The sequence below is a fragment of the Siphateles boraxobius genome, unplaced genomic scaffold (assembly GCF_051911475.1).
Source record: "Siphateles boraxobius isolate OS27281-9 unplaced genomic scaffold, OSU_SipBor_1 55, whole genome shotgun sequence".
NCBI classification, from domain to species: domain Eukaryota; kingdom Metazoa; phylum Chordata; class Actinopteri; order Cypriniformes; family Leuciscidae; genus Siphateles; species Siphateles boraxobius.
In genome coordinates, this window is record NW_027509181.1 from 6,685,318 (window position 1) to 6,711,428 (window position 26,111).

The following is a 26,111-nucleotide window of genomic DNA, read 5'->3' on the forward strand; positions in this document are numbered from 1 at the left end:
TTCATGGCAGTGTGCATCAAGTTAATTGTAATAATAGGGCTCTATGCATACAATTTTTAGGAGCACTTTGACTCATAATTAAAAATATTAGGAACACTTGTACATTTAGGAGCAACCATAACCTTCCCATTATGGGGCAATACTGTCTCCCTTAAATTGATTTCCGGGACATTATACAGTTTTTCTTTTTTCTAACCTAAATACCAATTAAATGAAATGAGTATAAGAAATCCACATTTGCACTGCAGAGGTGACAAGCTGTATCTGAAGTGACATTTAGTAGATGTACAAAATGTTTACAGGTGGAATGTATGCATTTACACTGCAAATAAAATTGCATAAATAATGTTATGAAATTTAGATGCACCTAAATATTTCTTCACAATTGTACATAGTAATTTTAGGTCGTAAATGTGACTAAAATTGTCGCACTGTAGAGCCCTGGATAAATAATTCTGGTACTGTGTTGAGTCGCCACATGATGTCCAATGTAAGATCTGGGTCCTGAAGCAAAACCATTTGACAACCAATGTAGTAGAGTTAGTAGGCCTGGAGGCTTTTGTTTGTTATGTAACCATTGTTTATTTGGCATGCTTATCTTATAATAATGCCCTTTGTCCAGCCGATTTTGTCCATTCTTCTGCCTGCTGTGGAGCGACTTCTTGAGCAGTGTGCTCCAGATTCATGCACCTTCCTGCCAGATGAGGCCCTCCTACTGAAGCTCCTGCTGAGCAAGTTCAATGAGACGTCTGCGCCTTTACTGGTCAAAGACCCTCGGTGCCTAGAGGTCTTCATTAGAGCACTGGGCACCTCAGCCAAACCATACCCTACTATGCCTAGTTTCCAGATTATTGCCCTCGAGCAGGTTGGTAGATGTTTAGAAAAAGCTTTTGGGTGTACCAACTACTGGTCGACCGATATATTGCTAAGGCCGATATATCGGCTGATATTTGGCATTTTTTAAATATCAGCATCAGCCAATAAGTTTTTCTGATTGTCCGATGTGTTGAAAACGGGACATTTATTTTGACGGCCGGCGCTGAGAACAGAATGGTAGAGCCTGATCACACAGCGCTCACTCACATTCTCCATCTTCATTAGTTTACGATCTCTGTCAGTCATATCTAATACTTTGTTATACAGAACTGGTAAACAAAGAAAGTAAATGGTATGTGAAAAAGTAAAGCGTTTGCTTTTATATTATTTGTAACCGAAAAGGCAAACAATCAGGCTAAAATACTTTCTCATTTACCATCAACATTCAGCAAATGCACATCTACATCATTTAAACAAATCTCTAAGTATCCAATAAACATTTAATTTCACAAACCTTGCAGATTTAATCGAATCCAGCTGTGATATCTTGTGAAGTGTGCATTTGTAGCCTTGCATAAACGTGTTACTGCGAGTGACGGTCGGTCCGTGCGAAGTGAGTGAATGTGTACAGAAGATCAGCTTCACAGGAGACGCGATCGAAAAACTCTAAATCCTTCATTTTAAAATATGCTGTGCTATATCCAGTTGCCCACTGTGTCATATTCATATCGTTTTCACTGTGTGCTGTCTGTAAAATGAGCGTTACCGCGTCGAAGTCAAAAGTATTTATTTGAAAAAATGATTACCAGTGCGCATGAAATTACCAGATTACTGGGTGCCCTGTTACAGCGTTTACTTCCTTTTTATTCATATATTTTTAAACAATTACTTTATTTGTGAAAAATACTGTAATAGGATTGCAAATTCAAGAAGTTGCCATCTAAAGTATAAGCATGTTTATTTTAAAGATTTTTTTTTCTAATTTATTAAATATTGATTCAAATAAATACAAAGAGTGTGTGTGTTTGTGTATATTTATTTATATATATATATATATATATATATATATATATATATATATATATATATATATATATGCCTATATAAATATCAGCCACCCTGCTCTCTAAGATATCGGCATGACGGCATCGGCCATCAAAAAAAACAATATCGGTCGACCACTAGCACTTACCCTTTAGGTATATTATTATTACTTTTTAGAGTTCTATTTTGGGTCTCTATCAAATTTTTGGATGGACACTTCTGCTTGGAGAGGGTCCATTAAGACGACTCATTTCACATAGACTGCTCATTTTAGGTTTGCTAATACATACTCCAGAAATACTAAATGTCATAAATTAACATAGTTGTCAATAAAATATGAAGATAATACATATATCATAAATAATAATAATAAATTATAAAATAAATAAGTTGTTGCACCAAATTGGACAAAGATCATTCTCTATGCTTAGTTTTGTTTGTAAGTCAATTTCATATTTCCTCAGATCACCAAGCCGTTCTTCACTGCTCTTGGAGATGAAAAGATTCAACAGAAAATTCTTTCTGTTCTATTTGACTTGCTCGTGGGTAACAAAAACCCTGCCTGTGCCCAAACTATCAACAGCGTCTTTAAAACGGTATGGGAAATGTTAATTTTCTTTTTTACAACAAAATATTTTGAAATTATATAGAAAAATGTGTAATGTTTTTCACTTGTTTGGGGCAATAATAAACCTGTTAAATGTTTTGCTGTGTCCTTGTTTCTAGATTGCTGTGGATGCTGAGCTTGTAGCCAATGAGCTTATGCCTGTAGATAAACAAAGAGTTACTGCTACAGTTCAGCAAACACGTAGGAGTAAAATGCAAATGAGGTGCGCAGTTGTCCTTATTTAATAGTCTCCAAACTCCAGTTCTGGAAAATTTTAAGATTTTAATTTGCAATATTTCCCCCCAGAAAAACAAAAGACTCATCCAGGGCAGTCCCAGAGGAGGGTGTTGTCTCTTGGCCAAGGGTTACTCTGATTTTAGAGTTGCTGCAACACAAGAAGAAGCTGAAGAGAGCCCAGTATCTTGTGCCTGCTCTGTTTAATCTGCTCTCCAGGTGTGTTAAGACAACATCTACTGCCATGTTTTGACATTAGACATTTACTTAAGTTTCCCATTTCAAAGTCTTGAATATGAAAATCCTCTGGTCCAGTCAAATCAAGATTAATAAATCAAATCTCACCAACTTTTTTGATTAAATATTCTCTGAAATATTTAACATAAAAGATTGTGAAAGCTCTTTCATTGTGTCCTACAGATGTCTGGAGCCTGCAGCAGTTGGACAGGAAAATATAGAGTACATAAAACAACTCATCCTCAGCTGCCTGCTGAATGTCTGTCAGAAACTGTCTCCTGATGGAGGTTCTACCAGCAAAGGTACCAGACACCTGGCATGAAATAACTATAAAAACATTCGAATTGTTATGATGAGGTCAGATGTTTTAAGCCTTATCTGAATGGTAATATTGTACTTGAGGGCGTGAGATAATTTTGCTGACCTTGAGAAATAATTACCATCCAGGTTTTTGTCACTTTGCTGAGAATATAAGCACAAGCTTTCTCACGAGTTTCTTTGAGTGCCAAGTCAGGCAACTTTGAAAATATTGTATTTGTTTGTGTTTGTAGATGAGCTGGAGGAGGATAAATTTAACGTGGAGCTGGTAGTGCAGTGCGTCAGGATGTCAAACATGCCCCAAACTCACCATCATGCACTTCTTCTGCTCGGTGCTTTGGCGGGTATATTCCCTGTAAGTACAGTCATGAAACACTCACACACGCATGCATTCAAATGTAGTGGTAACCGTCTTTCTCTCTGATTTCAGGAGAAGGTTCTTCACAACATCATGCCCATCTTCACGTTCATGGGCGCCAACATCATGCGACTAGATGATACTTACAGTTTCCAGGTCATCAACAAGACTGTTCAGGCAGTTATCCCTGCTCTTATAAAGGTTTGTTTATACATCTGTATGTTCTGTATACTGTTTGATATATTCGAGGCGTTTGAATGTCTGATTTGCATGAGAGTGTTAATGATTTGCACAAACCTCAAAACTTTGGTATTGAACTTCAGTATGTAACTGATTTTCAAGGATGTGTGATATGTATCGTCTATGATAATATCGTAATTGTAAATTACAAAGTAATTAGCAACTCACTTTGCAAAAAAAAAATACTTTATTCAAGATGTAGTGGCAAAAAAAAATCCCTTTATATTTTTAACATGATATAGGGGAGAGCGGGGCAAAACCTAACACATTTTGGTTTTGGCTCAATTAAAGTCAAAGTTAAAATCAAAGTTAGATTCATCTTTCTTTTTACACAAGCAACATACACATCTCTGCTACAAATGAACACTTAAAGTTTTTTTCTAGGACCTACCATTTTCGTACAGTTGCACTGAAAGTGACAGAAGTCTAAATGTTACAACTTAACCCATATGCAGAGTTAATTGTAACAGACAGAGGGGTTAGTTGTAACACTTGTGTGAAACACACATCATTCAGTACTATTGTATCTGTATAGTTTGATATTGTTTGTGCATCTGTATAGATAGATATCCATACATCCATCCCTAATCCAATCATCATTCTGTTATGGATCGATATCATGGATAGAGATATAGGAAAGGGCTACAGGTGCCGCATTCCCCAGGTCAAGCCCCTTTTGAACCAGAAACAGCGGCAGAACCGCCTGACCTGGGCTACAGAGAAGCAGCACTGGACTGTTGCTCAGTGGTCCAAAGTACTTTTTTCGGATGAAAGCAAATTTTGCATGTCATTCGGAAATCAAGGTGCCAGAGTCTGGAGGAAGACTGGGGAGAAGGAAATGCCAAAATGCCTGAAGTCCAGTGCTGCTTCTCTGTAGCCCAGGTCAGGCGCTTCTGCCGCTGTTTCTGGTTCAAAAGTGGCTTGACCTGGGGAATGCGGCACCTGCAGCCCATTTCCTGCACACGCCTGTGCACGGTGGCTCTGGATGTTTCTACTCCAGACTCAGTCCACTGCTTCCGCAGGTCCCCCAAGGTCTGGAATCGGTCCTTCTCCACAATCTTCCTCAGGGTCCGGTCACCTCTTCTCGTTCTGCAGCGTTTTTTGCCACACTTTTTCCTTCCCACAGACTTCCCACTGAGGTGCCTTGATACAGCACTCTGGGAACAGCCTATTTGTTCAGAAATTTCTGTCTGTGTCTTACCCTCTTGCTTGAGGGTGTCAATGATGGCCTTCTGGACAGCAGTCAGGTCGGCAGTCTTACCCATGATTGCGGTTTTGAGTAATGAAACAGGCTGGGAGTTTTTAAAAGCCTCAGGAATCTTTTGCAGGTGTTTAGAGTTAATAAGTTGATTCAGATGATTAGGTTAATAGCTCGTTTAGAGACCCTTTTCATGATATGCTAATTTTTTGAGATAGGAATTTTGGGTTTTCATGAGCTGTATGCCAAAATCATCAGTATTAAAACAATAAAAGACCTGAAATATTTCAGTTGGTGTGCAATGAATATAAAATATATGAAACTTTAATTTTTATCATTGCATTATGGAAAATAATGAACTTTATCACAATATGCTAATTTTTTGAGAAGGACCTGTATAAAGGATTTCATTTTCATAAAATTATCGTTATCGACAAAATCCCAGAGAAGACTGGTTTGTACTATGGACATGAATGATACTTCTATGTATTGGGCTTGGTCAGGAAAAGTATTACATTTGTAAGTATTTGGACTATTTTGGATGATTTTTGCCTGTTGGATGATTCTGTAGACTGATATTGAAGGGACCCAAGCCATATGTAGATACCACAATATGACAGAGACTTTAAGGTGGGCTCTGGTGACCTGGGCCATTAAGCAATACTGTAGTAACCACCTAGAACATGCTATAATTTGCGTAACACTATAACTTATTTAGAAAACCTTGGCAACTACATGTCAGTCCTTTTGCAACCGAACACAACCTGCTATCATACAGGGAAGGCCAAGTCACGTTTTCTTCATAACATGTGAAAGTCTAGTGCATTACACTTGATTCTTGTTTCTCCACAGGCACATGAGGGTGGAAGTGCCCAGTCTGAGGGGCATATGGAGACTGTGGTAACACACATCATGCATGTGTTTGTTGATGCCCTGCCTCATGTGCCCGAGCACAGACGTTTACCCATCCTCAGCCAGCTGCTGGGCACGCTGAGCCCGTCTCGCTTCCTCTGGGTCCTGATGCTGCTCTTGTTTAAGCAGCATGTCACACAAACATCTGTTAGTGCAACTGGGGCTGAAAAGGTACAGAAAGTTTCATGCATCCTTTTTAAATCTACAATTGTTTTGGTATTTTGGGGTTTTATCCACTGAATAAGCAATTTATCGTAAAAAAATGCTTTGGTACACTGGAAACTAGGGCTGCAACTAACGATTATTTTGATAATCGATTAATCGGACGATTATTTTTTCGATTAATCGATTAATCGGATAGAAATTAAATTAGATTTTTTTTTTTTTATTATAACTAAATAAAACCGTAAATCAGGGTATTTATGTGTAAAAGTGTACTTTAAAAAGTGCAAAAGCCACACATTGAGTTTTACTAATATCAATATTTGCATTGTTTTTAATGATAATTGCTGATGGCAAGTTGACAAACATGATTATTGTTAAAAAAATGATATCCAACATATTATGTTTTAACACAATTTTTGTTAAAACAAATTTACAGACATGTTCAGATGTGAATATCTGAACTAAAAACAAACTAAAAACATCTCAAATATATAATTCATTTAATTTTTATTTAAAATTAATTATATATAAGGAATATAAGGATAAAGAATATAATATATATTATATATATAATATATAAAAGAATATAATATAAGGATAAATTGATTAAATAAATATAGAAAGACTGAAAACAATTGTGTGAACGTAGAGCCGCAGTAGATCGCGTTTGAAAAACAATTAAAACTTAGTAGACAAATGCTATAAAAAGAGAACGGAATGGAGGTAACGTTACCCAGCAAGCTAACAGGCTTGAGTAAAGGACAGGAGAAATTATGCATTAGTGCACAAGCATTCGCTGAAAACCACTGAGTACAGTGACTAAAAAACAATATTTTACTGCTGCTGTTATTAACTGCCTTTGTATTTAATGCTTTACTTTGTAAACACCGTTTTAATTTAACCTATTTCTGCGGTAGCGCTATTTAATCCATCACTTACGTTGCGAGCGAACTGATTGCACAACCTGATGCTCGAGACAAAATACAGACATCCCGGAAGTCCCGGGAGTCTCCCGCATGTTGATTGCGGCTCCCTGATGCCCGCGAATTAGTTCAAACTCCCGAAATCTAGAGCGCGCAAGCAAGAGCGCGCATGCGAGACAGAAGAGACTGCTCCAAACCGTGTAGAGCGCCTGAGGGAGAGAGACCTTGCGTGTGTGTGCGTACCAGTAAACGCTCCCCGTGACGTAAGCAGACCAACTAATCGATAATGACATTCGTTGACAACGATTTTCATAATCGATTATAATCGATTTTATCGATTAGTTGTTGCAGCCCTACTGGAAACCCATTTTTTGTTATGGATTTGTAGACACGGTTGTGTGATGTGTTGTGCAGGAGTCTATTGTAGAGACAGATCAGGACTTCTGGATCACGGTGTGCTGTGAGTTTGAGATAAAGGAGCAGCTGACCTCCCTCATCAGAATTCTGCAGTATCTCATGACTTTACCACAGGACAAGGAAGACGGTAAGAACTACCCACTTCAATGAAATGTCTCAAACTTTTTCTTCAGAAGAACAAAAATTTTTTTTAGAAAAATAATCCATCTCTGTGTGAGTCCATATAATGTGAGTATTCTTTTTTATGTTGATGCATGAATCAAACTTCAATAATCGTTATTTTCATTAGTGTGCCTGCTATACAATAATCACAATAAGCTTTGTTACTTTTGATAAGAAACAAAGTCTCAGCATTCAAAGCTTTCACACCTGAACTGATAATGAACATCAGAAGGTATTTTAAAGAAACAGTACAGCTTAGTGAAATGTATTATTTCTCACCTGAACTGATAATGAACATCAGAAGGTATTTTAAAGAAACAGTACAGCTTAGTGAAATGTATTATTTCTCAAGTAATTGCTCAATCAGCGTTTCAACCACAGAAAGATGTCAATATAACAGCTGTCATGTCAATAAACAGTGTCACATAATGTTATATTTACCTCAGGAAAGCCATTCAGTGTCCATAGCTCATAGCTCAAAAAGATTCTAGAGAATATTTAGCTAAACATTTTTTATTAGATTTTAACTTGACCCCGTGATGTTTTATTTATTGCATGTTTGAATAAATCATGAAAAAGAATTTGTCAGCCACTGTTTAAATGTTTATTTTTCAATAAATTAGTGTAGAAACTTTTTGAAATCAAAATAAAAACTGTGCAATTTAAATGTATTTACTCAGTTTTCATTATTTCATTATTTTTCGTAGTATTTTATCGTAGTAATGTACCAACTGACAAGGTTCCCTGTTTTTCCTTAAAAATGTACTGTAGCTGATATACATCTAAATGAAATTGAATCGAGATCGGAATCAAATCAAGAACTTATTAATAGGACTCTAATTGAATCTTGAAATCTGGGTCAATACCCAGCCCTAATTGTAAGAATTAGATGTATGAAATTAAACTAAAAAATAGAGGACAGAGAAGGAAATTGTTTGATATTTTCTCTGTGCAGCTCCGGAGAAAAATAGGACCAGTGGAAGAAGTGTGGCGAAGAAGGAAGAAACCATCTCTGATCTAATTTTCAATTTCGAAGCACATAGCAGCAAAGACCTCCGCCATTTTAAATTCCTCTCTGTCTCGTTCATGGCTCAGCTACTTTCCTCTGAGAGATTCGTTGGGAAGGTATGTTTAGTGCTGGAAGCAGTTGATTTTAAAATGCCCCCGGGAATTTTTCAATAAACATCCTAAATGTGTCATTTTTTGACTGATAGATGGCTGACTGTGAGCACCTGACAGAAGGCACCTTACAGACTCTTCAGCACGAGTGAGTTGAAGCTTTGCTACAGTACTTGACTTGATGGTGATTATTTGTGGTGTTGTTTGTGTGGTGTAATGTCTGTGTTAATTTGTTAGTTTGCTGGAGGAGGTTCTGCGCTACATCCATGCAGTTGCTCGATGTGTTGAGGATAACTCCGATAAACCCACGGCTAAGTTCTGGAGAGCTTTGCTCAGCAAGTCCTATGACACCCTGGACAAGGTAGGAATCGCTGCATTCATACAAATATATTTGTATTAATTGACATTTTAACATGGTGTCCTAACAATGCACAATCTGATCAAACAACAAGCATACAGTCAGTTTTCATACTGTGCACAATATACATACTATATGGGCTGGGTATCGAGTTCGGTACTATTTAGGTACCGACCGAATTGCCTCGATACTACAGAGTATCGAAACATGTCTTGTTTTTCGGTACCAAATTTCGGTACCTAAGTGGTTAATCTCGTCAATATCAGTGAAACAATAAGTATGCAGCATGATTGGCTGTGGCGGAAAAACATTAGTTTATGCGGCTGCCCAGAGACATGGCTCGTCGCACGTGAGGCTGTAGTGTGTGTGTGTAAGCGTCCCAACCCAGATAGATAGAAAATTATCAAAAGTGTACCTATGTACCAGACTCAATGCCAGAAGCATGCTATGCAATATTTTCGACAAGATAATTGCTGCCAAGACCGGCAACATGGTAAATCTGATAAGGCACTTAAAAGCGCAGACATGAGAAATAGTCCTATAGACGGTCAAAATATGTCTACTTTTAAACGAAACAATTCGAAATAAATAGTTTGATTACCTAATCCATATAGGCGCGCGCCAGTTCACTACTGCAGGAATGACGAGTCAGCATCGCCATATTCATCTTTGCAGCCAACACACACAGTAAACACTTGTTTATTAATAAACAATTAAATTATCTCCTTGCTATTTTTTCCCGACACATCCATAATCATTAGGCTACTTTTGCCAGTGCTTTGCAACAAGCTTCATGTGTGCTGAGCACGAGGTATATATCCCGCCCCCCAGTAGCCTATATTTAATTCAATTCACATTTATTTGTATAGAATTTTTCACAATACATATTGTTTCAAAGCAGTTTTACAGAAAATGCATGTGTCTAAATTACAATTTAGAGTGATCTGTTATCAGAGTTGACTGTGTGTAATGCATTTCTATAATTTTCATTCAATTTCATTGTTAAACAATGCATTAATTTAAGGCAGAAACAATGAGGTCATTGAAGTAAAGAATACATGTTGTTAAATGATGAGGGAAAATAGAAAACTTTAGCATTGGTGCTTTTTTACAGACTGAAATATGAACTGAAACAAATAACAAACTGAAAAAATAAACGTTTTGTTTTTTTTAGGTAATGTTATATTGTTAAAACTAGTTTCATAAAATTGGTATCGAAAAAAGTATCGTTCAGGAACCGGTATTGAAGGCAATGTATCGGTATCGAAAATTTTGTTACGATACCCAGCCCTAACTATATACTGCAGAAATCGTAACATGATACTTTTCTATTCTGACTGAACCCACAGTCTGTTTTCTTGAACTGTCGACTTCATTGAATAGTTATTTTTTTGTGTACACTTTCATTTGAGCATGCATATGCATAAAACATGCTGTATTATGTAACTTTTAGGTTAATGCCCTGCTGCCCATGGATACCTTCATTATGGTAACGAGAGGACTGATGGGTAATCCGTTAGCGTCAGTTAGAAGGAAGGCCATGGAGTTACTTAATAACAAACTACAGCAGCGGACACACTGGCTGGAGGAACAGGTAAAATAAAAACCGTCATTGCGCAAACTGATTTTAATTAATTTATAACCATAGACTGCCCATTCTACATTAATAAATGCTTTTAAATGTTAGCTCATCTCATAATCCTATAATATTTCTGACAGATTACTGTACTTCTGGAGCTCATTGGCAACCTCCTGAACACCGTAGGTCGGAGCCACGGACAGGTCACAGCACAGGTAGAAGAAGAGTTGGCTATCAATCGACAGACGGCCCTTTACAGTCTTAAGCTTCTGTGTCGAAATTTTGGCACGGGCCACCAGGAGGCATTTATACCAGTGCTGAGCAAAGCGGTGGAGCTGGTTGCTAATAAAGACGAGGAGAAAAACGTAGTGGGAAGTGCTCTGCTGTGTGTGGCGGAAGTTACCAGCACACTGAAAGCCCACGCTATACCACAGTTACACAGGTACTGTTAATCCCATAGTATGGCCTTTGGTTTTTACGTGTACGTTAGCATATGCATACAGTGTATATGATGTAAATATCGTCATCAGCATTAAGAATGCTCCAATCGATTGGCAGCAGATCGGTGTCAGCCGATAAACACATTCTATGGCTCAATCTGTAGTCACTAAATTTAGCTGTTTAGCTTATCTCTCAAACCAATCACAATTTAATGATGTAAAACCATAAAAAGTTGCCACCGAGGCACATGTATACAGATGAGGCTTTTGCGCCACGTTCTGCTTTGTAACTGCATAAAGCATTAGTAAACCGTAGTAAATTGCACAACTTTATTCAGAGCAGGTTGTCTCAATTCAAACAAGCCCACACAGCATAACATGATGTGTAAATCTTGAGTAAATCTCAATGTCAAGTGACATGACATCCTGCTTGGCTAAAGCTATAGGACTTCCTGGAACCGATCGCATCACAATCATTTTCCAATGTCATTTGGAAGTTCAACCAATAGATATTTGATTTACCGTGTGGCAAAAGAGTGCACAGTTGAAAACTCGCTGGGAGATCATCACTCATCAACCAGGATCTTATGCATTTAATATAAATATTTTTATGTTTTGTGGCATTTACACATGCAAGTAGTTCTTATGTTCAGTAAAAGACTCAGATCACTTGTTTGGAGAGAGTTTTGGACTTTTAATAAAAAGGCTTCCATGGTTCCAAATGCCATAACTTTTGATTCCTTTTTGATTCTAGATTTAGATTTTAGATTTAGATAGACAAAAAATTTGGCAACAACAAACTAACGAAAAAGTAGCAACAAACTCCCACCCAGTCAAATGCTTGTGCGAAGGGGTTAAGAAATTCCCGCAACTCTAGTTTAAGGAGTTTAAAGATACATTTTTATCAGTCATAACTTCTGGATAGAAATAGTGCAGACACTGGACAAGGATGAAACTTTCTAGTGCGCATGTGTTGAGCACCAGTGTTCACGCACAATATCAAATTAAGTTTACTTTGAAAGGCTATGCGTTTGGCTGTACGCATACACTAAGCATTCACATCAACCGAAGTATGCTTTGGGCTTTAAATCACTAGGGGTGGGAATTGAAAATGATACTATTTTAAAACTTTACTGAAGTGAATGATCTTCATGACTTGTTTATTGTGTTGTATTTAGGCTGATGCCTGTAGTGCTAGATACTCTGAAAGAGAGGAAGGACCTTCTGAAAAATGAAATCTACCTGCTGAGTGCCGTCACAGCTCTACAGCGCGTATCAGAGACGCTAACACACTTTCTCAGCCCCTACCTTCAGGACACTATCTCTCAGGTCAGTATCAGGGTTACTTCAAGACAAATAAGTTTTATTTACAAGGTTCTTATTTGAATCTTCTCATTGTTTCCTGGTGTTCTAGGTCACCCGCTTAACTCTGCTAGCTGAGCAACTGACATCTTGCCCTCAGCTGTCTGTACGTCTCGCCTCTCTCAGCTCCACTCTTGCCACAAAGGTGCCTCCCAGGGTCCTCATTCCCACAATCACAAAATGCTACTGCGACATGGTGGATGTTCATCAGGTAGGATTGGGTGTATTACTGAATACCGAAGAGTTTGAAACATGCATGAATGAGAGAATAAAGCTTGATGTTAAAAATGAAAAAGCAGTATTCATTCACTGACTGACACACACCCGACGTGCGCACGGAGAAAGCTGACTGTCACGCTTCAATGGTCAAATACACACAAAGTTGTCAAAATCCCTGTCTTGATGTGTATTCATGTAAACGTAGTTGGTTAAGTGAACTTAAACAATTTTGAGAAAATTGAATCCTGTCATTGTGTATCAGTGCATTTAGTCTGTCAATAAGTGAAAGTAGCCTAGCATTCTTGCTGCCGTCTGTCAATAATGTTAATAAAAAATAGAGAAAAACATGCTGCTCTTTGCTGAATAACTTTAGTAGCTTTAATAAGGAATCAGTATGTTTAATTCATCTGAAGACTGTGCAGTGTCTTGTTTTACATTTGATTATTCTGTTTCTGTAGTATTTTAAATGCTAAACTCTTCTAAACTATCTTTCTTTCAAAAATAATGTGTTTTTAATTTGCTGCTTTGTTCTTTTAATAACTAAGATAAAAAAAGTAACAGCTTTTAAAAAATTGTTTCTTTGGAAATAAAAAAAAATAAACAACTTTCTGCATTTTGCTTTTTTCTGTCGTGTGACTACTGCCATACATAATATGGTAATGTCATATCGTAATTATAAAAGTGTTTCCATAAAATTCTAAAAAATAACTGCCGCAAAAATCTCAACAAACTGAAATCCTTGTTATTATGGATGTATTGGAGGACGAGACGCTTCATCTCAAGGGGTTAATCCTCGTAATAAAGATATGTTTATAAATAAATAAATAAATAAAAATCCTTGTTATTACTAGCAATATTACTAGTCTTGTTATTACTATTTCTCAGCTGATTCCCTTCTCTTACATGATGCAGAAACGTCTTGGTCCACTGATGACCATCCTGAAGGAACATATCACTCACATGGAGAAAGACCAACTCAACAACCACCAGTCAGAGCTCACTTCCTTTTTCCTGTCTGCTCTTGATTTCCGTGCCCAGCATTGCCAGGTACTGCATACCCCTGTTTCAATATTTTCGTTTTTCAATAAGTGCACTTGCTGATGATTACTAATATAACTTTATTTAATAGGGAGATATAAAGAAGACTGGTGAAATTGAGGGTTATGTGATTGACTGTCTGCTAGTGATGGTTATGAAACTTTCAGAAGTCACTTTCAGACCTCTCTTCTTCAAGGTAAGCAATCTACTGTTTAGTGCGAAAGAAGACTTCCTCTAATAACTTAAGACCACTTCTTTTTAATTTTAGATGCATAAATAATACCAGTTATGTTCACTTTTAAAACATTGCTTCAAGAATAATTTTGGATTTGGAAACCCATTCAATTTCCTTAGCTTGTTAGTTAACTCTAGAGAGGAGTATTTTGTTAAATATTTGGACTACGTTACTTATTAATTACTTATTTAGAAACATACTTGTATCATAATTTCATCATTAAAAAGTTTAAATAAAAAGTTTTATTTGGACTGTTACTTTTAACCTTTAATATTATAGTAATGTACCAGCTGACAGTGTTCCCTGCATTAACGGCATTAGTTGAGAGTTTTTTTTTTTCCTTTATCTCAAACCAATCCTCATTTTCAGGTTGTGTTGTCAAAATTACCAAGTCAGTACTGAAATGTTAAAAATGTGGTGATACCAGCATTTCTGCAGTACACAGGTAGTACCGGGTATATTCTGTAGCTGCTTATAGGTGGCTGCTTTCAAACGCTCCCACATTTATCTGTGTAAGCACACTGTGAGGATCCGAGATGGGGGACTCGAGTCACATGACTTGACTCGAGTCAGACTCGAGTCGCAAATTTAAGGACTTGAGACTTGCTTGACTAAATTAAGAAAATGACTCGACTTGACTTTGACTTGAGATCCAATGACTTGAGACTTGACTTGACTTGAACTGTATGACTCGAGAATGACTTGATATACATTTATCATCGCAACATCAATTGATGAACAAAATGAAAGCAACGGAACCATTGACGCCAGTCATCAGATTCTGCGCGCCCCAAGCCCAGAAAAAACATACATCGCGGTGAGCGCGCTAAATACAAAAACATATCCCAGCATCGTTTCTTTTCGGATATAAACACTAGAAATTGACTATATTCATACAAGAAAATTTGCTGTACGCATAATAACTGGGAAGGGATATCGGACGACCATCACAACCTCGAACAGTCGAACTTCATTCACCACGTCTAAAATTTAAGCTATGGCTTGTTTAACCTGTTTGTTATAGTTAATTTTGACTATCTTTAAATCGAGAATATTGGCATGCCTCTTTATACACAATTATGTTTTCAAATGTAGCTTAATGTTGTCAATATTCAAATGATAATTAATGAAGTCCTATGTTTTGTATAACATTTGCCACATTTCTTTTTAAATCATGCTTTAAAGCCAAATATGTCGTTCTTTCCAATGACAAAAAACAACATAGAAAACTGTTAATGTTTTGTCGTGTTTTATGTTTCTCTTAAAGCAGGGTTAGATGTTATCAGGGGTTACATCTATTAGATGTTATCAAAATGCCAGCAGAATTAATATTGAACCCAAAATTCAAAATGTGATGGAAAAAAATGCCCTAGTATGAGTTATTTTCATAATTATAACATATGATATTAAAAAAAATATTTCCAGAATATTTTTGCGATTGCAAATGTGATAATGATTTTATAAAACAGTTCAGTACACAAAGAGTGAATATTGTGATGTGATTTTTAGACAGCCTAATATTCCAAATATTTTCTGTTTTTGCTCGATTTCTCCAATGACAATAGTTCCAAACAAGCCACAGAAAGAGTTATGCGTATTTGTGATTCAGTGACCTAGTTGCTTAGTTCCAGAACGAATCTGCCGTTTTGAACATAAGTTAAATGAATGCTTCTATGACTCGTACATTAATACGGTAATTTGGCGCCACCTATTGGCGGTTTTAACTTCATAATTAAAAATATATAACTTGTATTAAGGGGATGCCAGTTTGAAGAATGCCTTTGGTAGCGTAGGAATTATACTTGAATTGTGAATTGTTTAATACCTTTTAATGGTCTTCTGCAATGTTTGAGGCATATTTATTTTTTCATTCTTTAATGTTGCCTAATTTCAGTTACATTTAGATTTTTATTGTAGTAACCACTCAGCTATATGTGGAAATGCATATATTAAAAAAAAATAAAGTTGCAAAAAAAAAACATAGTCCACAACTTCTGTAGTTTTAACTTATTTTAATATATAAATTCAGTGAAATCGTCAAACGTTTGTATGACTTGCCAGTGACTTGTGACCCAAGCTACGACTTGACTTGCTTGACATAAGGCAGTGACTTGACTTGACTTGCCTTTATAAAAAAATTACTTGGACTTGCTTGAGACTCGAAGGTTAAGACTTGAGACTTGCTTGTGACTTGCACATGTGTGACTTACTCCCACCTCTGGTGAAGATCGTTAAAGGTTTCTATTTACAACGTGTTTGAAGCTTTGGTCATTGTAGCCAATTACAGACATATCTGTTGAGCGTGTGAACGCAACCAGTGGTGTTTAAATTTGTCCAAATTCTCTCAACACTGCTCAAAACACTGGAGTTTTAATTAATTGTATGCGTTAGAGTTCTGTACACTTGCAAATTCTTTCATTAATACATATTAATAATAATGTTTATTTTATATAGCGCTTTTCTACAAACTCAAGGTCTCTTTACAATAGTAAGTCCAATAAACATTACAGCAGGCATAAAGTCAGCCATAAATAAACACTGAGTGTGGAGAAATATAACAGAAACATAACATGCATAACACATTATATTATGAGAAACATAACATGAAACAACTATGGATCATATTACCAGCAGAGTTTAAACTTGATGTAAATAAGAGATTCATTATGCTGTTTAGACAGCTTTTTTGATTATAGCGGGAGTTTTCGCAGGGTGTAGATCACAGTGAGCAGGCGCTGAACTTAGCCTAAGTGATTGACAGCTTTAGTGATTATGAAGGAAGCATGCTTTAGCAACTTTCTGTTTATAAACCATATACAATTTGAATAAAGCTTTTTTTTTTGTGCTGCTCAGTACAGTGCAATGATTGACAGTGATATACCCATAGCAACAGATGATATGGTATGTCAAAAATGATGTGCATTAAGTCCTAGATTGTAAATGTAACTATTGGACCAGCCACTTGTTCTATGTAATGTCTCTTTGTCCTTCATTTTATTACAAATTTTTCACTTGAACATTTTGTAAACAATGTTTACTTCTAAACATTTAAAGGCTAAATGCTGTTTAAATTAGTGCTGTAAAATCGATTAATCATAATTAATTTAATCTAACATACCAGTAAGTTTTTGTTTAAATAATGTGTATTTATTATTAAATTTATATATTATACATACAGTGTGTGCGTGTATGTGTGTGTGTATATATATATATATATATATATATATATAAACTAGTATATAAAAACGTGTGTATATGCACATTTTTATATATATATATATATATATATACACATTTATATATATAAATATATGCATGTGTAAATGTGTATATGAAGTATAAATATATACAGACACATATATATATATATATACACACATTATGTAAACAAACTTTTGTTTTGATTAGTTGCGATTAATCAATTCGACAACACTAGTTTAAATGTATTTATAATTATTCACATTATAAATAACTAAATTATTTAAATTGTTTCATTTTCAAATAGGTAAATAAAATGGTAAAATAGTTCCAACAATTTTTGCTATGGTACCAAAATGGGTACAGAAAACTGTAAAATATTACTGGTATTGGTGTCAACTACTGGAATTGTGGTACTGTATCAACACTAGTTTGAGGATTGGTTAAAAATTAAAATGTTATTAAAAATAGATTCATAGACACTTGTTGAAGTAATTGTCAAAAGCTCAATATGTACTTGTAAATTACTTTCAAGAACATTTGAAGTGTAAATGCATGCTGTTTAAATCTCCTTTTTACTTTTCTGCAGTTGTTTGACTGGTCAAAGATTGATGGCGCTTCTAAAGACCGGCTGTTGACGTTCTACAGACTAGCTGACCGTATCGCCGACAAACTCAAAGGACTGTTTGTGTTGTTTGCTGGGCAGCTGGTCAAACCCTTTTCTGATCTACTGCAGCAGCTTAACATTTCCCACACAGGTAGTCTGAAATATGTTTGTATGAAGTCCTTTTTCTTTACAGATTTATTTTAAATTATGTAATTTGCTTTGACCTCCACCTCTTTGGTCCGTAGACAAAGCCTTCTTTGATTCTGATGATGACGATGATTCAGATGATGATGATGATGATGATGATGATAACGTGACAAAGAGTAGCCAGCTGCTGCAGAATGTGTTGGACTGCCTCCACAAGATCTTCCTCTATGACACTCAGCGCTTCCTCAGTAAGGAAAGGGCTGATGCTCTGCTGGCGCCCCTGGTGGATCAGGTCAGTGTAGCACATACATTAAATGTATCAAGAACTACAATCTATTCCCCATTTCTGTGATATTTCATTTACATATGTTATGAAATAAACAAAGTTATTGGATAATCTGTTGGATAATCAATTTCATAATTTATTCAAAAATGCATAATCATTTTAATTTATATGGACAGTGACTTAAATACATCTCATCAATGATGGACCTGTTTTCAGCTTCTGAATTTAAATTCAGTGTGATATTTCTCGGGCTTAAATAAAATTAAAAAAAGACATCTAGATGGTAACTTTCCTGTGATCATCAAAAGGCCTGTAGTTGGCAAGTCAATACAAAATGCATGGATTGTGATGCATGGTTTAGATTGTGATGTGTCTTCACATTTGATCTAAGTGACAGTTCGTTTGCAAATGAGACAAACTACAGATTCAGATCGCTCATCAAAATCATACTGCAAAGTGCAATAGCCTACTTTTTGATTGACACTGAAAACTGTCAGTGGGTGTCGTTTTCAACTCATTCACATCATGAAAACTGGTAAAACCTTAAACTTCAAAAGATAGAACAGTGAAACTCCTCATTATTTCCAATAATTTCAAATTGTTAATTTAATTCTGCAAACATAATCCCAAACAATAAGGTGGAGATCCATGTTTTGATTTTTTCCAAATAAATCGCTGAAGGTTTGATTGGCAGATTTAGTCACACAAACAGCACAAGTGGCTTGTGAAGAAACAGACTGGCTGTATGATAATTTCATGTAAGCAGAATATCGCTATGGAGATCGCTAAACTCCAGTGCATGTTTTTTCAGATCATCAGTGCTTCACCGCTATTCCCTCAGTGTGAGTATGTGCAGGGTTGCCAGATTGCACAGGTTAAGTAAAACACCGGGCAGAACATGTAAAAGAAAAGCTCTTTTTGAGGGATTTAAGCCATTTACATCTGGCAACTACAAACATCAACGGTAGTATTGACTTGACGCATATGTAAAATAATAGGCGTTTTCAGGATAAATAATGAGTTGGCAAATATCGTGGCAATTATTTACAATTAATCGAGAGAGACAGATATCGTTATCGCTATTAAAATACGATTAATCGTGCAGTCCTGATAATGGCTAACATAGAAATAGTTAGAACCTTAAATAGGAATAGCAATTTTTCATCAAATATGTTTTACTTTTGTCTAGGGGTGTGCCATATCATACCGTCCACGATAATACCGGTATACATTTTTACATGATAAAAAAGTGTCATATCGCGATATCAATGATATTGCGACGCAATGACGTATGGCGCATTTACGTTCCCTAGCACGCACAACAACAACACCTGTCTGAGCGCGAGAGCAGCCTGTCAGCCTCCGATGACGATTTAGCAATTTCACAAACAGCTTGAGTGTTCAGCGGGACTGCTGACGCGCGTCTTCTCTCTCGCGCGTTTAGGAGTCGGGACATGACTGAATGGTCTCTTGCACAATCGGGCCATCAGTGCATCGTAACTAAAGTTTATAATTTTAAAGTCTTCTTAATTCTTATCAGTTTAAACATTCAAGCGATTTTAAACTATCCAGTAAGCTACTCGTGCACTCTCTGAGAGAGTTGCACTGCGTGCATACATAGAGTACAGCTCGCGAGAAACTAAAGTTATTTTTGGCGGATTATATCACTTTAATGGGGGGAAAAACGCAAAATTGTGTAAAACTTCCGGTCTTGGTAAGTATACTCATAAACACAGTCAGTTATGTATAAAACGCTTTAATTGTAATGAATGAGAATTATTAGCCTATGTATTTAATTTAATCAGGAAACAGAACTAAAAGACTATGTGTTATTTTACATTTGATTACTTTATTATGTTTCTGTAGTATTTCTGAATACTGGTGTTAGACCTACACACATATAACATTTAATTCAAAGATTGAAATCAAGCTTCCTTGTGTTGTGTAAACTCTTAAAAACAAAATTACCACATTGTAAAAACGCAATGAGTTTGCAAACATTTAGGGGAGATAAACATAATAAGAAAATTTTCAACAACAACAAAAAAAATGTCTATATCGTCATAAATATCATTATCGCAAATATTCTCTAAATATCGTGATAGAATTTTGAGGCTATATCGCCCACCCCTACTTTTGTCAAAATCCTTTAGTTTGTTTTCAGTTTTAAATTAGACTTTGAATAACAGATTTCCAATGGGTCTGTTTACACCTGGTCATTCATGCGTTTTAAATGATCAGATAGGCTAGCTATCCGTTTTGTTAAAACTGTTCCATTTACACTGGGCAACGTAACTGTCTCTGCAAAACGAATATAAATCTAATCTTTAATTCCTGCGCTAAATGCTAATTTAACGGCGTTCGCGTCAAAGAAAGCAAGATCAAAATTCAATCGCGTCGGCTTTCATATCTGGGTACCGGAAGCCGTAATAAAACGCTCTCGCATGTTTCGTTTTTTTCCATTTTAGGAGTAAAGTTTACATTTGTGGCTTCAACAACCAGATGCAATCTGTCCAGTTTTATCTGGAATGCGAAACAAATATCTCTCTTTCGGTCTTTTCATAATTAGACAGCTATCCGATCAGAGAAAAACGCATGAAGTGACCAGGTACACATGAACAGGGTTTCCACGATGCATAAGTCATTTTGATGCGTGTGGAATGTTTAATAAGGACTCTATACTGAATATCTCAGAAATGTATAGCGTTGACTATGTACAGCAGAACAAGCTGTAAGCTGTCAGTCAGTAACTTGTGTGCACGTGATGTGCAGTGATCGCACTAATGATTTGTCAGAGCTGCGCACTCTTATTGACTTGCACAGTTTAATTCTAACACTTTAATAGTATGTATAACTCCTACCTTAATATAACAAGCTTTGTAACTATGATGAATGATTACCTCAAAATGTAGATCTGTATGCAGGTACGAGGTACTTTATCTGAATGAAATGCATACATCTCACTTTTTCCATAGGTTGCCTACCCCTGCTTTATGGTAATAAAAATAATTTAGTTCAGTTAGAGAACAGACACTACAAGTAAAAACTGAACACGTCTGCTTAATTCAGCGTGAGCCAAACAAGTGTCACAGCTCAGCAGCAGGAGTCAGATTTCAGCTTATTACACCTCACTCTTGACTGACGGAAGATTGGTTTCAAAGCGAAATCTAATAATGAATCTAATAAAACGTGTCAACTGAAACGGAGTAAGTGGAGCAGAGCGAGCATTTTCAGTTCATTCCTATAGAAATTGAGGCTTACTGTGCTCTACGCCAGTGGAATTACCGGTATTACTGGTGTTGTTGCGCATCAATTATCTGGTAGTAGGATTTCATCGCCATCACATCTCTACCACTGTCCTGCATAGTTCAGCTCTAACCTCAAACACCTGAACAGCTAATAAAGCTCTTACTAGAAACTTCCAGGCAGGTGTGTTGAGCTAAACTCTGCAGGACAGTGGCACTCCAGGACCGAGTTTTAGACACCCCTTCTGAAGACCCTGATGACTGTCAAATTTGATACAGCTCTAAAAAAGATTTTTGGATAATATGACTTTTGCAGATACATATGGATATTTGTTAAAATACTTTTAACTTGGATCAAAACTTAGTATTGGTATAAAAAAAAAATTCTGTCATTGTGGTGTCTAATGAGTTTGTTTTTGTGTGTCTGAAGTTGGAGAACATGCTAGGAGGAGATGAGATCTACAAGACCCACATTACCAAACATTTGGTGCCTTGTATCGCCCAGTTTGCTGTCGCCATGGGAGACGACTCGCAGTGGAAAGTTCTCAATTATCAGATTCTGCTTAAGATGCGACACAGTTCACCCAAGGTATGCAGATTCTTGAGTATGATAAATGTTAAAATACAGTGCTGAAGTTATGTGCCAAAAATCAATTTGTATTTTAAATTCATATTTGTGAATAAGAACAATACTGATACCTTCTTTTAAAGTTGCAATTAGTCCATTGTTATTTTTAAGTTGCTTTAAAGTAGAGCCCGACCGATATATCGGCGGGCCGATATTATCGGCCGATTTTAGGCATTTTCCTAACTATCGGTATCGGCATTTATAATGGCCGATAAATGAATATTTTAAAAAATGCGGGTACGGTGATTCATGTAAGGGTGGCGCTGCCAATAAAGCACCTAAAAGCTGTCACAAGAACTGGCAAAAATAATGATTATGAATACAACAAATATAGCAAGGAGACATTTTAATTGTTTATTAATAAACAAGTGTTTTCAGTCAGTGTCAGCCAAAGATGAAGTTGACGATGCTGACTCGCGATCTTCAGTGAGCGCGCGCCAGAGAGAAATGCACATTTCATACGATTACATGAGTCTGTCTGTCTTTCGTTTTGAATTGTTCTGTTTAAAAGTAGACATTTCAATATAGATATATTTCAATTCTCAGGTCTATACGCTGAGTTTCGGTTCATGAGACGAGCTCCAGTTCACCCGCAGGCGCCTCCGTGTCGAGATTATCTATCGTCTGCTAAATTTACTTCTCTTATAAATTAAATCCAGGCAAATGGCTGATGAAACATTGATTAAAATTAAGATACAATTAATACAAAACGAAATTCACTTTGAAACGAAAGGTTTTGTGCTTTCTGTTTGATGTATATGTGAAAGGTTCAAAGCATTAGTGCTGCTTTCAGAGCGCTCACGTCCATAGTGCTGAACTGTCGCGTCTGTAACATTGTTTTTTCCTCATAAATGCAAACACGAAAAATAAAATAAAATAAAATAAAATCAATATTTTATGTAGCCTGTGGAGACTGAGAGCCAACCCTTCTTCATCCGGTGGGTAGTAGCCTACTTGTGATTTGCGCAGTGTAATTCACAGAATTGATTTCTCTGCTACAAGCCTCTGTCACGTATTGTGTGAGCTTGTGACTATTGCAAGCGCGCAGCTGAGAAGTCCTGATTATATTGTCTGCTATATTTAGGCCTTCTTATTTATTAAGGCAATTGGTTGATGAAACATTGATTAAAATGCGTGGCGCGAGCGATCTCCGACAGTAAACTGATTCTGCTTTGTCTAGGGTAAACAGCTGTTGCGACGCGAGCAGTAACGGCCGCGTCCGGTGTAGACACAGTGTTAAAGCTCATTCTGCCTGATAACGCTACGTTACAACATCAAGCAATATTCCAAAAATGTATATAATTATAACACTTTATATAGGGCCATTTTGCATTAAGAGTAGCCTAGTTTCACGTTTAGTACATTTTGCTTACTAATTATTTAAAATAGTATAAAAGTACTGTACATATGTAATTAAAAACGTTTTCATTATGATATTATTCATTTTACTTTAGTAAAAAGATCTGAGTTCTTCCTCCACTGGTAGAGATTAGAGGAATTAAGAGTAAAAATAGAAGATAATAAGGTTTTGTCAGTGACACTTTTTATATATTTATTGATACAAGTTATGACTAAATTAAAAGACAAAGTCGTCGTTAGTGAAGATTATGCAACAGTATTTAGAATATAATATAATATAACATGCAATGCAAACTAGTTTGGTTACAGCTCAGCTGTATAATTCTCATTCTATCATTCCCCCTGCCTCCATTACATATCTGTGTCACACAAGTGTTTGATTACCACATTTGAGTGATCATTGCAAAACGTGTTTATAAAATATATTTATTCTGTTTATAGCTACTGTGTAAAGTACCCATCAAAAGTTTGTAAACACCAATAGGAAAGTGTCCAAACTTTTGACTGGTATACTGTACTATAATACACATAAATAATATTGCTACTGTATTATAATATACACATAAATAATATCGGCCGATATATCGGTATCGGGCTTTTTTTACTCCCTAATATCGGTATCGGCATCGGCCCCCAAAAATCCATATCGGTCGGGCTCTACTTTAAAGAAATGTGTCTGCTAATTGAATGCATGTAAACAAGCGTCCAGTGAATGCACTCAGTCATGCACACCAGCTGTGTTTTAGATGGACCCTAATAATGTATTTTGTAATCGGACAAGTCAAAATAAAACAAATCACATGTAAACGCATCAAAAGTAATGAATTGGTTCAAATAAAATGTTCATTTGGATTGTAAGAGGTGGGTTAAACCCAGTGTTGGGCAGTAACGCGTTACTGTAACGCAGTTACTTTTGACAGTAACTCATACTGTAACGCATTACTTTTTAAATAAATTAACTCCGTTACCATATGGTGCGTTGTCCGTTACTTTTTTAAATTAATTAATTTTGGCTGAAGTGTAGCCTACAGCCTAACCTGTTTGCAGCAGCGACGCATTGTAGGATTGGTGGTAGGGTTGCTTGCCAACCGTCCCTTAAAATACGGAATTGTCCTGTATTTACAAGTAAAATGATGTGTCCTGTATCAAATCAATAAGGGAAGCGATTTGTCCCGTATTTTACATAAGGCCCACACATAGCCTAGTTGGATAAAAACATAAGGATTTACTATGCAAATAGCCTATAAAGAAATCAATTTCACAATAATGTTACATTATGATTAGAATCAAATGAATTTTGTCCATTTTCTAAGGTTAGAAAATGCACATTTATACGGACTGAATTTTATAGGCCTAAAATATTTAGTAATTCTGTGAATTACACTGCGCAAAACAAAGAAGGCTAATACTACTCACCGGATGAAGGAGGGTTGGCTCTCAGTCTCCACAGAACAAAATATTTATTTTATTTTATTTTTAGTGTTCGCATTTATGAGGAAGAAACCATGTTACGGACGTGACAGTTCTCCGTACGTGAGCGCTCTGAAAGCGGCCCTAAAATATGCTTTAAAACTTTCACAGAGACATCAAACAGAAAGCACAAAACCTTTTTTTAAAGTGAATTTCGTTTTGTATTATTTGTATCTTAATTTTAATCAATGTTTCATCAACCAATTGCCTGGATTTAATAAATAAGAAGTAAATATAGCAGACGATAGATAATAACGAAATGGAGGCGCCAGCGCGTGAAATGGAGCTCGTCTCATAAATGAACCGAAACTCGGCTTATAAGGTAACCTACTTGCCTCACAGAAATGTCTACTTTTAAACAGAACAATTCAAAACAAAAGAAAACAGACTACAGAATGCTCTCTGCTTATGTAATCCGTATGAAATGTGCATTTCTCTCTGCCGCGTCTACTGCAAAGATCGTGAGTCAGCATAGCGAGTCACCTCAGAAATCCTTGTGATATATTCAGTTTGTGCTGGTCTGACTTAAATAAAATAGTGTTTAAAAATTACTTTCTAAGTCAGTTTTGTGTTTGTGTAGACCACAACGCATAAAAGAACATTAATGGGAACATTAAAGAATGTTTTTTTTTTAAGTAACTAAAAAGTTACTTTTAACAGTAATGCATTACTTTTTGGTGCAAGTAATCAAAGTAATTGAGTTACTTTTTGAATGAAGTAACTAGTAACTGTAACTAGTTACTATATCTTAGTAACTAGCACAACACTGGTTAAACCCTTTCTAATCCGTTCGATAGGACATGTTAACACTTGATTAGATTGAAAACCAAAACTGTAAAGTTCTGTGTATGTGCAGTGACATAGAAATGGCGTAATGACGTATTATGCACTGAACGAGCAGTTGAATATAGTGTAGAAGTTAAAAAAATGATCCATGTTGGCATTTCTTTTCAGGTGCGTTTCTCTGCACTTGTCATGTTGCTGGAGTTGGCAAGCAAGCTGAAGGAGAACTACATGGTTCTTCTGCCAGAGACCATCCCATTCCTGGCTGAGCTCATGGAGGGTAAGAACATTACATCAATATTTAATCAAATGAGCTCACATGATTCTGTAACTTAGTGTTATCTATGTTACTGCTTTGAGTTGTGTTTTAAGAACCCTTAAGTCTGTCATTTTCATAACGTTTCTTT

At 36.2% G+C, this 26,111-nt stretch overlaps 1 protein-coding gene across 1 annotated transcript in view; it reads left to right on the top strand.

The window, feature by feature from the left end:
* Positions 1-26,111, top strand: part of heatr1 (HEAT repeat containing 1) — a 44,941-nt gene that overhangs the window by 18,250 nt on the left and 580 nt on the right. Inside the window, exons 23-44 of the mRNA XM_077205949.1 lie at positions 623-865; positions 2,325-2,456; positions 2,587-2,690; positions 2,774-2,920; positions 3,122-3,240; positions 3,490-3,611; positions 3,687-3,815; positions 5,905-6,135; positions 7,467-7,596; positions 8,587-8,756; positions 8,846-8,898; positions 8,988-9,111; positions 10,562-10,702; positions 10,828-11,129; positions 12,306-12,456; positions 12,542-12,700; positions 13,621-13,755; positions 13,838-13,942; positions 17,769-17,937; positions 18,032-18,225; positions 21,895-22,053; positions 25,876-25,984. Coding sequence (XP_077062064.1) covers positions 623-865; positions 2,325-2,456; positions 2,587-2,690; positions 2,774-2,920; positions 3,122-3,240; positions 3,490-3,611; positions 3,687-3,815; positions 5,905-6,135; positions 7,467-7,596; positions 8,587-8,756; positions 8,846-8,898; positions 8,988-9,111; positions 10,562-10,702; positions 10,828-11,129; positions 12,306-12,456; positions 12,542-12,700; positions 13,621-13,755; positions 13,838-13,942; positions 17,769-17,937; positions 18,032-18,225; positions 21,895-22,053; positions 25,876-25,984 — 3,328 coding nt within the window. The remainder of the gene's footprint in view (positions 1-622; positions 866-2,324; positions 2,457-2,586; positions 2,691-2,773; positions 2,921-3,121; positions 3,241-3,489; positions 3,612-3,686; positions 3,816-5,904; positions 6,136-7,466; positions 7,597-8,586; positions 8,757-8,845; positions 8,899-8,987; positions 9,112-10,561; positions 10,703-10,827; positions 11,130-12,305; positions 12,457-12,541; positions 12,701-13,620; positions 13,756-13,837; positions 13,943-17,768; positions 17,938-18,031; positions 18,226-21,894; positions 22,054-25,875; positions 25,985-26,111) is intronic.